The following is a 14,296-nucleotide window of genomic DNA, read 5'->3' as shown; positions in this document are numbered from 1 at the left end:
AGGATCTCTACCACATCACTCAGTTTGGTCATTTAGCAGCTTATTCAGCCAACTCGTCGCTTGATCATCCTCTGCGCTCCCTGTGTGTTTCTGCTATCTCTGTCATCGTCGTCACTTCTCCTCCCTGACATCCCACACAAATCAGGTCTCTGCATGACGCTCAACCTGCTCTTTCCATTGATAAGCGCCTCAGGTGTTGGTTCACAACACTCACAGAGAAAAGAAAGAGCCGCTGGACAGAAATTTCACTGTCATCTGCTCCTATATTACTGAAAGTGTTTCTCATGGTTCAGGAGTTCCAGCTGCCAGAGGCAATTTCTTAACCAGTTCAAATCCTTATTGTTGTGTATTGTGAAGCGGTGGAAATACTTTCTCAGACAAAAATCCATTGCTTACATAATTGCTGCTTGTGCATTGAAATTTAGAAGATCCAGTTCAATTGTATATTGAACAACATGTCTTTAGTGGACTGTCTGTAAATTTGATCTAATTTCATTTGTTTTATTATTGGGTTAGGTTGGTTTATGGTTCAGCTGCTCCATCACAAAAACACTGCTGCCTTGAGGATCAAAATAAATCAGTTTTCAGTAACACTCAGCAACTTGCAATTCTACAAGAGCGAACATTTTTATACAAAACAAAATTATTCTCCTCTCTTTGCCTCTGTTTAGTGTACAAACAAACAGCAGGAGCAACCAGTTGTTGTTAAAGGCTTTAAATTATACAGGGTGTGTGGAAGAAAGAGGCGGAGAATATGTTTGAATTTTGATACAAGAGATAGCAGTCTTTGAGATCGTGTAGCTCCTCAGGGAAAACACTGCATCATTTAGCTGTGAGATGTGCGTGTGTGTGTTTGTGTGTGAGATGTGCGTGTGTGTGTTTGCGTGTGTGTGTGTGTGTGTGTGGTCACTTAACAGGTTCCTCAGAGTGGCTCGTGTCTGAATTATTCAGCCACTATCAACAGTCTCCACATTCACTTTTCATGATTCCCGCTTTGCCATCCTTCACCTCTCTACTCTACCACATCTGATTGTTTTTCTTCTTTTGTCTGCTCTCCTTCATCTTCACCTCTTCCCCTCCACCCTCCTCTGCTCTCTTCTCTCATTCTACCCCAACTTTTAAATAATTCTCACCTTCCCCTGTTCTATCTAGACCCGACTCTCTCTTCTCCACCTCTCGCTCTTTCCACGCCCTCCCTCATTCTCAGCTTTTTCGCAGTCCTCTGATTGTCGTCATGAGTCGTGATGAAAGTGGTGAGAGAGTAGCGTGTTGGGTGGTAGGGGGAGATGAAAATGGAGTGACTGCCACACCTGTGAATGTATTTGTCATCATTGATTCAGTGTAGCTCTGCTGGGTTACACACATCCATGACGCCTTTTCCATTTTCACCTCAGCACATTTCCCATTTTTTTATCGTGTTATTTCACCTGTCCTCACTCCTCTGTCCCTCATCTCTATATGTCATATCTCTTTTTGTTTGTGTCATGTGTCATGCTCCCCTGTTGTTGTCAGTTTCCTGATGGGAGGACCTGGGTGGTCTCTCCTCTCCGACAGAGGAGGAAATGCCAGTCCAGTTTGCCCGTAAGTGAGAAGAGAGATGGTAGGGTACCTGGTTGCTGTCCTGGTATTAGGTTAGATTATTGCTTGTTTGTTTGATGAAACATATGATTACAGTGTTGAGAGGAAACAAGATTTTTTTTGGAGTGTGCCGCAAGAGCCGCAGCTTGTCATGATTTGTGGTTTTCCCGCTGCAGGTGTTTGTGATTGTGTTGAAACTAAAAAACAATGCCTACACTCCCCATAGTGAAGACAATAAAGTGTGGGAGGAGGGTAAACAAAAGACAAGAAGCCTCTTAATTGACGGTGTCTGTCTTTATTTTAATCTTGTATTAATCTTCTTTTAAATTTGTTTCCTCACTCACTGACATCCCGCCTCCTCCCTCTTCGCACCTGTGTGGATCGTGTGTAAGCTCCAACGTGCTGAGCTTTGTGTGTGTGTGTGTGTGTGTGTGTGTGTGTGTGTGTGTGTGTACATGATATCAACCCACTCCACCTCCGTCACCATCGCCAACATACCGTGTTGCAGTTGCTTCTCTCTCTTAAAGGGCTGGTACCTACAGTGACAAGGAACCTACTGAAGCTCTCAGAGATTCTATGGAAAGAGCACTTTTGCTTGTTGGAAATGGAAAAAAAAAAAAACCATCCTGTTCTTGTGTTTTGCTTTGACTGAGGATGCTTTCTGTGTCTGACTGTCTTGGCATCCTGGCTTTCTTCCCATTCCAACCTCCTGATTCCCACTCCTCATCCTCCCCTGTTTGGCTGATGCAGCGACTCATCCCTCGCTCTGTACACCTCACTTTGCGTCCCAGGAGCTAGTCCGAATGGGGCTAAACAGATATATGATTCATACACACGTCAGTAAGACTCATAATATTTACAGCACTCCTCTTTACCTGCACAGCCAGTTATTTGCTAATATTTACATCTTTGTTCAAGTCTGCTAACCGCTGAAAGGATTTACACATCCTTTTAAAGACTTTTGTTCTATATGTCAGATTCACACTTTCAATGTGTCTCAGCAACATTTCCTCCTTTATGCATCCCTAATTTTCATTTCCTGTCTTGTCCTCTCTTCTCCTGTGATCTCCTGTGTCTTTCTCTCCTGCCTGCCCCTGCTGCTTGTCTCTGTGCCTCTGGCCTTTCCTCTGTCACTCTGGCCCCCTCTGCTGTGGTGGGTGTGTAAAAACAGCCTCCAGAGGACAGGACCTGGGTGTACTCTCCGCTACACTATGGCTCAGAGTCTAAGGCCCTGCCAGATGGGGATTGGGAAAGAGAGACAGTAAGTGAGAAGCATCGGACTAAAATATACAGTACAGGAGAAATCCCTTAGACAAGGTATAAATTCAGTCCTAGACCATGTTGTTTGGTGGTGATCGTTCATCCATCACAACAAGGATGGAAAGGATGAGTTGTAACTTTACCCTGTGTAAGAAGCTTCTACAGTAAATGTAGAGAAAGCTTTCTCAGGTCCCAAATTCTAATATTATTCCAAGGGTAGGCTTGGTCTGTGTCCAGAAACCCACCCCTGCATTACAGCATTCATTCCTCATTGATAAGTGGGTGGAAATGGTCAGTGGCTGCCTGCATGACCATTTAGTCCACAGCCAGCCATCCTGTTTCCCTCCAACAACAAGCTGCTCAGAGTTTACGACACCATTTTACCGCATCGGCCTGTGTGAAGCCATTACACTCATGCATCTCCAGACTCCCACAGCTCATGTTGTTAGATGTTCACAGTTCGAATGTGTACACTCAACCTACAGATGAGTCACATTTTACAGAACATGCTCATCAAACAATTGGTCCCAAATGTTTTCTTCAGTGTTAAGGCAATGTGGAGGATTTATTGAAGATGTAATAATATATATTGAATTTATGTGCTTTTGGTCTTTTAAGTTTACTTTGAGAGTTTATGGCTCAAGAGTTTATTTTCAATGTCAAAATACAAACCCAGACAGAGCTTTGGTAAATCTGACAAATTAGAAACGTGGGTCAAAATGGAAATTACTTCACTTGGCTTTGACTATTTTCCTTTAGAAGTTTTATATGAGTTTGTCCTTGGCAGGCTGCTTGTCTACTTTGTTCAGTGTAGCAGCATTTGCTCACAGTGCACTCTGTGCTATCCTCTGATTAGGTGTGATCGGCCATTGATTTTTTTCCAACTCATTTTGTTCTTCATCTTTTTCTCACCCTAGATATTATGTCCCAATCAGGCTTTTTTCACATGTTACAAAAGATAGAAACAAATATCAAAAATATTTGGCCCTATTGAAAGGAATGGGATGTTTCATTTTCCAGTTTAAAATACTACCACACTGCAAACATGCAAACCTTTCTGCTGTTGTGGCTCACGTCCAGCCCAGTGAACTCAAACACATGATGTGCTTAGAGTTGGGTTGGATTAATGGAGCAGATACAGATGAATTAAAATATTTCATGTTGGCTCAGGACACCACTATTTTACAGCATTAGTTGATCCAAGATATTCCACTAAATGTCTTTAAGATGCGAGCAGACTCACACTGCTGTAGCCCACAGAGTACACAAACCTTCACTCTATTATCACTTTAATGTGTGATACATGAATACTGTGCATCTTGACTTTTCCTATTTTCAGGTGTGCAGGGGTGTTTGTTATGCTAAACTTTTTTCTCCTTGCCTTACCCATTCTGTTTTCCTATGTCCACTTCCTTTTATAAATTACACTTTACTGTCATTAGCAAGTAATGCATGAGAAGATACACATTTTATTCCCTGTGGACATCAGTGTGTGTATGATGTGTACACTCTGCCTAATACATTCACTCTGTGTATCTCCAACAGTAAACCCTGTTCTCTGGCAGAGAGGAGCGAACGTCTCAGTGGAGAGGACTCATCTGTCTGAAGTCCAGATCTCAGCGGTAGCAGCAGGATCTCTGTCTGAGCCAGGATTTTAAACATGCATACAGAAACTGAACACACTGAGGGAGAAAGTGACTGAAAACCAGAGGGGGAAAAAAAATCCTGACAGTGACAACATCACTGATTTCCTACCATCCCTGCCTTTCACCCTTAACTAATGAAAAAGATATCAATTTAACATGTGTATGTGTGACATAGTGTGTATAAGGCTGTAGTCTTATATGTTTGACATACATGACAGACAGAAGTAACTTACTGTATGTTCTGCTTCACACAAGCACAGCCCCCCAACAGGCTCTAAACTGGCTGTCCCACTCACTCTGCAGAGCAGCACATAGAGTTGTGAAGTGAGGGGAGCCGCTGGTTACTCTGAATCCCCAATTCAAACATTTCTTTTTAATGATGTCTTCAATACAGAAGACTCAACGTAGAAACATGGGAGTCTCTGGGATAGTATAACAATGCTGTATGTTTGTCTCATGGCTTTAAGTTTTTAATTATTTAAACTTTGTTTCTGAAAAATCACATTTTCACATGTTGGATGGGTCCAAATACAACAGTTCTTTACAGTATGAGCCTCATGCAAAAGAAGACAGAGGCGAAAATCAGAGCTGTATCAAATTCAAAACACTTTGTCATTGTAGTTATGAGAAAACACTTGGTCACTGAATTAATCCATAATTGATCCAGAATCTGAAAATGAATTAATTTAAGATTTAGATTGTGTCAGTTTTTTTGACCCCATAATCTTTAAATATTAATTTTTAGCTCAGTGAGTGGATGTTTCTTAATAAAAATGCATTGGGAGACATACTTAACTTCTCATTTTACCATTTTTATCAAATGATCAAAGAACTTGATATTTAATACAGTAGAATAAGTATTATAAACACAGTTGTTCATATTTTGTACTGAGGATTCAACTTGGACAGTTTCATATCCATCCAGGCCATAGCAGCACTCCAACTGTGAGTCACTTAACATTGTCAGTGAAGGAAATTAATCGCACTGAAATTTCTAATGCCAGGACTTCCTGAAGTAGCTCCTCCCACCTCACAAACTCTACTAAAATTTGCATGGACCGGTTCGACCAATCAGGACAAGCTGACCAACCTCCTCCTTTGTACTGCCTTTCTATTCAGCACGCCGCATGCAGATTTCAGTGCGCTCACTGGGGAGTGAGTGGTCAAGCCTGTGGTGTTAAGAGGGCTGTGCTTGTGCTCATAGAACTGGAGTTACAATGATAACTATTGTTTGACCAATCAAAACAAAACCTCTAGACATACGTCATCCTCACATTTCCAGTAGTGAAAATATGCAGTTTAGTTTATAGAGGAAAGAATTAAAAGACATCATTTCCTTTAGTGAAGATAAACAGTGATTACAAGTTGTTGAATTCCTAGCATAATAATTTATATCAAATGTTTTTAAGTTTTTTTTTCTGAACGTTTCTTCAGCTGTTTTACTACTGTGAGCTTTAATTTATTTTGTCTGTTTGTATTTTATTATAAATCTTCACTGTTACTGGTACTTTTAACTTTGTAATGCTGTTTTTCTTTTCGATTTGCTTCCAAAGAACTTTAATTTTTGGTTTGATCATTACATCACTGCAGCTTTTTAGTAGTTTCCCAGTTTGTCATGTAAATTCAGTGTTACTACTTTTTTCACTACAGCTCTTGTGGAAACGGCTGAGGCTCATGACTATTGCCTTCAAAATTAGACGGCATTAATTACAACACTAAGGCAGCAGACATTGTCAGTCATTACAGTAATCTCCGCATCGTTACAATGTCTTCCAGTGTTGCCCTATTTTTGGACAAGACGCACACATTTTCTCTTTTTGTTTTTAGGTGGGGGAATAATCAGCATATCAGTGACATTTGATATATCTGGTCTCCCTCACCTCCTCACAATAGGATATCCATTGACTGGACATTTCAAATGTTTGTAGATGTAGAGCATCAGTTGTAGTATTTGCAGTCAATATCGTACCTGTTATCTGTATATTTGAATGAACACAGTGCGTCGCAGTGATGACTTGGTGAGACACAGCAGTTCGTAAATGGGTTGAATGTTGTTTGCACTTATAAAGAGGACCTGAAGATGAACTAGTGATAGAGGCCAAATAAACATAACATCACGTTATCATACTTTTTCAGTTGGTATATAGGAGTTTCTGCTCACACAGGCTGATATTTAGGCAGCATTTATTTTAGGGTTATCAAGTGTGTGTGTGTGTGTGTTGGTGAAGTCAATCACGGTCATTGTATGGTTAGTGTTTACTGTAGTCTCTTTGTGGCTGACATCTTAGGACTCTCAACTACGAGTTAAGTTAAAGTTCAACAAACCAATTTTTTAAAATCTAACTTCAGAAACCGTTTCTTCAGTCGGTTGGTATGTTTCTATGTGTGTTTGTGTGTAAGAGAGGACACATCAATGTCAGACATTGTAAAATAGAAATCAGTTCATTCTCATGTGCAGTGGCCAGTTGTAATCAGTTCGCTGTTGATCATCAGATGGAGACCATAGCAGCAATATTTTGTACAGTCTAGCTTTTGAGTTATTTTAATTGCCTTATTGAGAAATTTTACATGTAAGCCTATCATTTGTATTTTTTTCACTTGTGCTGTTGTATTTATTTTCTTTCTCATAGTTGTGCTCCTGAGAATGTGTACATAAAATTATAAATACATATATAAAGATATACAAATATATTTTCCATTTGAATCGGAGAATATTATTTTTATTTGGTTTTATTTTTGCTGCTGGGCAAGAAATGATTGCAATCTACATAATTTACTGTATCATATTCTTCAGTGTGTTTATTGAGATGCAGCTGCTGTATATTTATGGTCTATAAACCACAGCTGTTTCTTTGTAAGATATCCAAAATGGAAAGATTTGTGGGTTTTACTGCCCATGCAAATCGATAGGGAATCTTCCAACTGTTCAGCTGTGTTGTGTATGTGTTTTCAAATCGCGGTGTGCCCTCATCCAATAGAGAGAGTCCTTTACAGAGACATAGCATGATTTCAAAATGAATATGCATATCAGAAATGTGTATTTATGTATATCTGTGTATATTCATCTATTTATACGTGAGGATAAATAGATGGCTGTATGTGTGTGTTTGGACTCAATCAGAATGAATACAAAATAAAGCAGTTCTATGAATTGTTGTCCATGTAGATAATGTCATGTTACATTTTCATTAACTCCTTGATGAAATCATTATACATCTAATCTGAAATGAAAATTAGAACATCTTCAGTTGTTCTCCAAGCATGAGATTTGTCACTAAATTTACATGTAACCATTAAAGTAAATAGAATGGAAAATATAAGATCAATTACAAATGGTACAGTGTTTCACCATCATTAGTCAACACAGTTATTGCTGTATGCAATATTAATTCTCTGTCCTATTTACCACATTGTAGTTTGTCTTCAGTTACAACAGACAGCCCCTGAAGGCAACAGCTTTGCCAAATTAGTCCCAAGTCTTGACAACTCTAAGACTATGCATAGCAGAATAATTGTTTCCTTCCTGGTATTGTGGGATGTTATGAACATGGCAATCTGCCAGTTAGATTTTGAAATTTTGAGCCTGATGGTGGTGCTTCATGAGAGGCCAAGGGGGTTGCCAAACTGATCAGAAATTGTTCATGGAACAGTCGCTGTTGAGATAAGTTTCCCATCCGACCAAAATGTTGGACGGGTGGATTAACCAGCCATCACCATCCACGCCTGCCAGTGGGAAGAGAGGAGTGAATTTGCAGATGCAAATGCAGAATGCTGGGAACATCACCCGAGGCCAAGATTAAGTTACTCCCTTCAAGCACAGCCAGAGACCTCAAATGTCCATCACTGCCAGTATAAAGTAAGCTCAGAGCACACCAGAGGAGGGATCTCAAATCCAATATACCTTGTAATTTAAGGAATACAGAATAACTGTGTCATCAAAGGTCACTGTATATAAAGATGGACCTCAGTAAACGTTTTCGTTATGTGTTTATGGTCTGAATCGCTAGTTTGAAGTTTTCTTGATTAGAACATGTTCATTTTTCAAATCATGGTCCTATTTAAAAGAAAATAGACGTTAAAGCAGAGTGGGTTTAGGGCGTGATTGACACACAGGTCCGGATAGAGGCCAGAGTGTTGTCATTGTGTTTTCAGTTCACCAAAGTTTGCCTGAAAATGTCTTGTTCGGGGTTCAGTTTTTAAAAGGAGTCAGTTGTTCAATTTTTTCCGGTAAGTACATTTTGTTTTAAGCCTATTTTTTTGCTAGCCAAAATTAGCATCCCTGTTAATATAACAGTTCAGGTGAAGACGCACCTTGCTAACCAAGCTAGCCAGCTACTGCTAGCGTTAGCTGATAACTTAGCGATTGCTATGCTAACGGTACCTGGGCCCGCTGTGCAGGTAACCTGTGTCTACCTGGGTTAGCCCATGTAGGTGTTCAGTCAAAGCCCAATAAAAAGGTACATTTAATCGACGTTAGTCTAACGATGTTTGGTTTGTGTTTCTCCCACATGTGACCCAGTTTAAGTGATCTGTGTTAGTGTAATGCGCAGCGTAAATGTCAGTTAATACATTGTCCATCAAGACCTGTGACATGACCTATACAAAATGTGTAGAAAAATATTTGTCATATAGAAGATTGTTAATTTAATACTCAAACCAGTCCTCAACTGAAGCAGACATTCATGTCTATCTCTAGATCCTGTATTGTCACTGTTGAAGGTGAGCCACATTTAAACATTTCTACACATCATTGTTGTTTATTAAAGCCAACATAGAAAGTCTTGTGATTAATTACAAATTCAGGAAAAACTTCAATGTGTTGTGACCAGACATGCTCCATAAAAACCAACAAAGCAAAGCTTCATAAAAAACTTTATTTAACATTAAATCTACATTAATTTCAACAATTTACACCATTGGAGAGGTGTACAAAAGAATGTAATAAATTGATGAATTAAATAATGCGTGCAATTTACAATCATCTGTAGCTGACAAATTAAAGATAAAAGTTTGCATAATAAATAGGGGTGGATAAATCGTATTTAGTAACAAGTAGAAATTATAGTAGAAATGTAAAAATAATACTTCATAGCTAAGAGAGGATAGTGCAACAGTCTGACAGGTTGACTGAAAGCTATTGCAGCTGTCCATGAGTGATGGAGGTAATGTGCAAAAAGTCCAGGAGCCGTTATTGATCATCAGTCTGAGTGTGTGACACAGTTTATATGCACCAAACTCACAGTCTGAGGGAGAAACTGTTCTGAAGTCTGTTCATGTTCTGCAGCAGAACCAATTTAAAACACAAGGGAAGTATATGTTTTACACTGGTTTTACAGTTTAACGTTAGCGCACATGCTAACTTCAACTACAATAACATTACAAGTTACTCCTCACATGTATGATATTTGCCAAATGCGGTTGTATGCAATTTGCCTATAAAACTAATTTAACAGTTAGATTACCTCGAATTGTGACAGCTAACCGTGTTTGTGAAACAACCTGCATACTGGAAAATATTTAAATCAGATGGATGTTGCTCAATCTGCAAGAAGACAGGGCGTCAAACTTTGGAGAACAAAGGGTGCACTGCCTCTTCGTGTTCTCTGCTGTGCACGATGATTGGTCGGCATTTTCAGAAGAAAGCAGTTGATTGGTTAATCTTTTTGTCAGTCTATAAGATAACTTTTCCAATTGGTCCAAATCGACGTTGCTAAACTCACGTGCCAGTGCTCTTCCTTGAAGGCGGTTCCTACTAGCTGCCGGTGAAGAGGGCTGTTGTTGTTGTTTGTGGGAAAGTACTTCAAAAGTACAAAAACTAGTGTTGTAAAATGGGAACCCGAGATGATGAATACGACTACTTGTTCAAAGGTAATTTCTTCTTTAAAGGTGGACGAATGACAGCGCGTTCGTCCTCTTAATAACAGTTCGTGACAGAAGGAGGAACTGAGGAAGTCAACTAAGCCAGCGTTAATGCTAAAGTCAGCTCTGCTAGTAGCAAAGTGGTACACGATAACATGATAACATGACGACTGTCGAGCTAACTCTGTAGCCACCACTACTACCTATTATAAATTCACCCAGCTGTGTGTAGTACTAGAACAATTCCTCCCCAATAGTCTGATTTTTAACCCCGCAAACCAACCATCGAGTCCAGTGATGGCATTCAACGCTTGGGGAATTAGCAGGCTAACGTTAGTTAACTAAGCGGCTATATAAGCAGCTAGCATGCTAACATGAAAGCTACCTGGCCTCGTTATAAACAATCACCTGAGATGACCTGACGTTCACCCGAAACGACAAAAGAGTCAATGGCTGCTCTCTGACAGAAGCTGTACATTAAAACGGGTTTACTTAAAGAGTTATCAAAGCTCAGGCCACTTAGCTAAGTTGTCAAGTTGTTAAGCAGTGAACATAACCGCTCCCTGATTTTCTCTGTGTTGCTGATACGCTTCATCTTTTATCAGTATCGTTGGGGTTAAGAAGAGCTACAGTTAAAACTTAAATTAGGAGACAAAGGCAATTACAGACCTATGGTAATAAGAAAACCTAATTGTTACATTATAAAACAGTAATAAAAACAGTGAATTTATCTAACTAATCAGTGCATCCTTAACATGATGGGAAATGAATGTCATACAGATTAAAGTGGAAGTCCGTGAGCAGGACCAGAACTAATAGAAAAAGATCTTGCTGTAACTTATAAAATACTTAATATGCACTGCACTGTACTGTATGTATATTTTTACATTTGTGATCTACAAAGGTGATCTGAAATGACTTCACAGACTGGACTAAAGCTTAGAAATGTTGCTCTCACTGATTCTGTACAATGCAGTATGGATAGGGAGACTGCAAGCTCAGCTCCAGCATGATCATTCATATTTTAAAGTTTGTCAGACTTCAGTTGTAATTTTTTTGTGGGGTGTGTGTTTTGGTTCTAGTTGTACTAATCGGAGACTCTGGAGTGGGGAAGAGTAACCTGCTGTCCCGTTTCACAAGAAATGAGTTCAACCTGGAGAGCAAGAGCACCATCGGTGTGGAGTTTGCCACCCGCAGCATCCAGGTGGATGGCAAGACGATAAAGGCTCAAATATGGGACACAGCTGGACAGGAACGCTACAGAGCAATCACTTCAGCGTGAGTTTGTGTTTTTTAAGTGTTTATACAAGTGTATATTGTGCAGGGAAAAACAACAATAGAGTTGATGTACTCGTCTGGTTTTATCCGGTAACCAGGTATTACCGAGGTGCAGTGGGGGCCCTCCTGGTTTACGACATCGCCAAGCACCTGACGTATGAGAACGTTGAACGCTGGCTGAAGGAGCTGAGGGACCACGCTGACAACAACATAGTCATCATGCTGGTTGGAAACAAGAGCGACCTCCGCCACCTCAGGGCAGTGCCCACTGATGAGGCTCGGGCCTTTGCAGGTTAGTGTTGCCACTAGGTAAACAACAATGCATTTAAAACAGAGTCATGGAATTTAAGGAGAATTCTGTAAAACACAAACAAACAAGAAAACACTCCTCGGTTTGACCACTTAAACAAACCATTTACTTGACAAATATGCTGAACCTTGTAAGTTATTATCCAAGATGTGTAAAATTTATGTTGTGTCCACTATTTCTCATACTCAGAAAAGAACACTCTCTCATTTATTGAAACCTCAGCCTTGGACTCCACTAATGTAGAAGAAGCCTTTAAGAACATTCTGACAGGTAGGAAAAGTGATAAATTGCTGAACATAATTTGCAGCTTGCCATAAATCCTCAAGGTTACATGACTCCTAATTTTACTGAACCGTCACTGTTTTCTCTCATAGAAATCTACCGTATTGTATCTCAAAGGCAAATATCGGACAGATCTGCACATGATGATTCTCCAGGCAACAATGTAGTGGACATAAGCGTCCCCCCAACGATGGACGGGCAGAGGGGCAACAAACTCCCCTGCTGTCAAAGCCTGTGATACTTGTGTTTTCTTTTCCTGTTTGACTTTCTGTCAGTCTTTCCTCTCTTTGCCTCTGCTTTACTTCAGCTGTCACGCTGCTGTCAACATGATACCCTCATTGGTTCAGATGTCTCTGATCCAAGACTCTTGTAGCTGACATTCCTTTTTGCTGGTTTCTTTTTTGTTTGTTTTTTTCTTCCTCTGATCTGATTTCAACCTGTGTCAATATAACTTTATGACCTCATAATAGCTTTGAGAGGGAGGAAGTGTTTGCTATTATGAGGCTGATCTCAAAGCTGTAGTAAACTACAATTTCCTTTTTAATTAACCAGCGTTATGGTCCTATTGACCTGCTCCTGTTGAAGGAACGGTGAGGGATTAGCAGGCCTCTTTATTAGTGTTCCAAGTGGTTACTACTTGTCTCCTTTTCTCAGCCTGCAATGACTTATGATCTGTTAAAGTGGAATCCTGGTTTCATGTCTAGTTGACCTGATTCTGCCTGTCATGCAATACGGGTGTAGAAGAGGAGAGGAGAAGAAGGTAATGCATCAATACTTTGGAGTATTAATGTATACTCAATTTGGAGTTTGTGGTTGCCTATTTAATTTTAATTTCCCCCTCTGAGCCCTGTGCCCTCTGTGGCATTAAATTAGCATGAGCCAGACTGGCTGTGACTGTCTGACTTAATATGGGCAAGTGTGAAACAAATGAAGTGTTTTTATTTGTGTGTGCATGTATGAATGTGTGTGTGTGTGTGTGTGTGTGTGTGTGTGTGTGTGTGTGTGTGTGTGTGTGTGTGTGTGTGTGTGTGTGTGTGTGTGTGTGTGTGTGTGTGTGTGTGTGTGTGTGTGTGTGTGTGTGTTAATCTTAGTGCACAAAGATACCAAAGGAGACAGATGCAATCAGTATCAGTTTGGGTTTTCTTATTTATGCGTGTTCAAGGCTGCTAGTATTGCAGACCATTGCTGAATTTGGCCAATCCAGTCCAGGCTATTTGGGGAAAAAATTGTGTAATGCTACATAGCAAAAGTGTTGTTATAAATTGTGATGAATTTTTTTTTTAATGAAATGAAAATAGTATCAGCCTGGGACACGCCTAGCAGGCTGTCTTAAAATGAAAATCTTTCTTGCACTTATGTCCAAAATTTCAGTGGAATAAATCATCTTATATTTTTAAATACACTCAACATCTTTATTATTCAATTATATTTTCCTGATGCTTGTAAGGGAAACTGTGTTGGCTGAAAAGAACAAAATGCACTATTTGTTATGCTTCTTTTTTTTTTTTTTTTAAAGCAATTTCCCCTCATGTACCTTGAATGTGAATGTGATATCTGTTAAAGGAGAATGGATAAAAATGTGTGTGTAATCTGAGAACATTTTCACTTCGACTCCAGCCGGAAGCAGTTGTTAGTAGGTAAAATGGAACTGAAAGTCAGAAATGCAAATTGTTTACATGGTTGGCTGAAAAGCCACTTTCACCCATCTGGTAGAAATGCTTCCATGTGTGATTGATTCGATGCATTATGTCTCGTGAAATTTCACATTTCTTCAAATAATAGGTGTAAAGTCAGCAAACATAAACTTGTTTTGCTACTTTAACACTACACAGAAAATACTGAAGAATAAATAAACCTAATTCACATGAAGCAGGCATACTTATTTTTGGATACATTACTCACTCAGTGAGCCCATAACTCAACACTGTGTCTGCCACTGTTGTTTAGCAACTGTCATAGAGTCAGTGGAGCTGTTTGTACACAGCATGTACAAACATGCATGCAGCCTCACCTGACACTCTGCCTTTACAAATCCACACACATGATGGCCAGATCATCTAACACTTCACTGCATTTATGTATC

General features: G+C 39.7%; 2 protein-coding genes across 3 annotated transcripts in view; both read left to right on the top strand.

Annotated features, from left to right (window-relative positions):
- Nucleotides 1–7,635, top strand: part of pip5k1ca (phosphatidylinositol-4-phosphate 5-kinase, type I, gamma a) — a 45,752-nt gene extending 38,117 nt beyond the window's left edge. Inside the window, exons 17-18 of one of the 2 annotated variants that reach the window (XM_056379336.1) lie at nt 2,750–2,839; nt 4,384–7,635. In XM_056379336.1, the coding sequence (XP_056235311.1) occupies nt 2,750–2,839; nt 4,384–4,386 (93 nt within the window). In that variant the 3' untranslated portion in view covers nt 4,387–7,635. The remainder of the gene's footprint in view (nt 1–2,749; nt 2,840–4,383) is intronic. The other variant, XM_056379337.1, reaches the window with a different exon arrangement.
- Nucleotides 7,636–10,196: 2,561 nt separating this feature from the next.
- LOC130170499 (ras-related protein Rab-11B-like) lies at nt 10,197–14,082 on the top strand. Its single transcript, XM_056377803.1, has 5 exons — nt 10,197–10,352; nt 11,426–11,621; nt 11,720–11,913; nt 12,121–12,201; nt 12,306–14,082. Exons 1-5 carry the CDS (start codon nt 10,313–10,315, stop codon nt 12,449–12,451), a joined length of 657 nt encoding a protein of 218 aa, XP_056233778.1. The 5' UTR covers nt 10,197–10,312; the 3' UTR covers nt 12,452–14,082.
- The last annotated feature ends 214 nt before the right edge of the window (nt 14,083–14,296 follow it).

The sequence above is a fragment of the Seriola aureovittata genome, chromosome 6, assembly GCF_021018895.1.
Source record: "Seriola aureovittata isolate HTS-2021-v1 ecotype China chromosome 6, ASM2101889v1, whole genome shotgun sequence".
Taxonomy (NCBI): Eukaryota; Metazoa; Chordata; class Actinopteri; order Carangiformes; family Carangidae; genus Seriola; species Seriola aureovittata.
Note: the sequence above shows the minus strand (reverse complement) of the source record. Positions and strands in the feature narration are given on the sequence as shown.

What these genes read in the sequence shown, in the direction of transcription:
- LOC130170499 (XM_056377803.1), top strand. Translation starts at nt 10,313, where the DNA reads ATGGGAACCCGAGATGATGAATACGACTACTTGTTCAAAG. An exon ending in ATACGACTACTTGTTCAAAG is followed by an intron (nt 10,353 to 11,425) that starts GTAATTTCTTCT and finishes TTTTGGTTCTAG; the next exon opens with TTGTACTAATCGGAGACTCT. An exon ending in CTTTAAGAACATTCTGACAG is followed by an intron (nt 12,202 to 12,305) that starts GTAGGAAAAGTG and finishes TTTCTCTCATAG; the next exon opens with AAATCTACCGTATTGTATCT.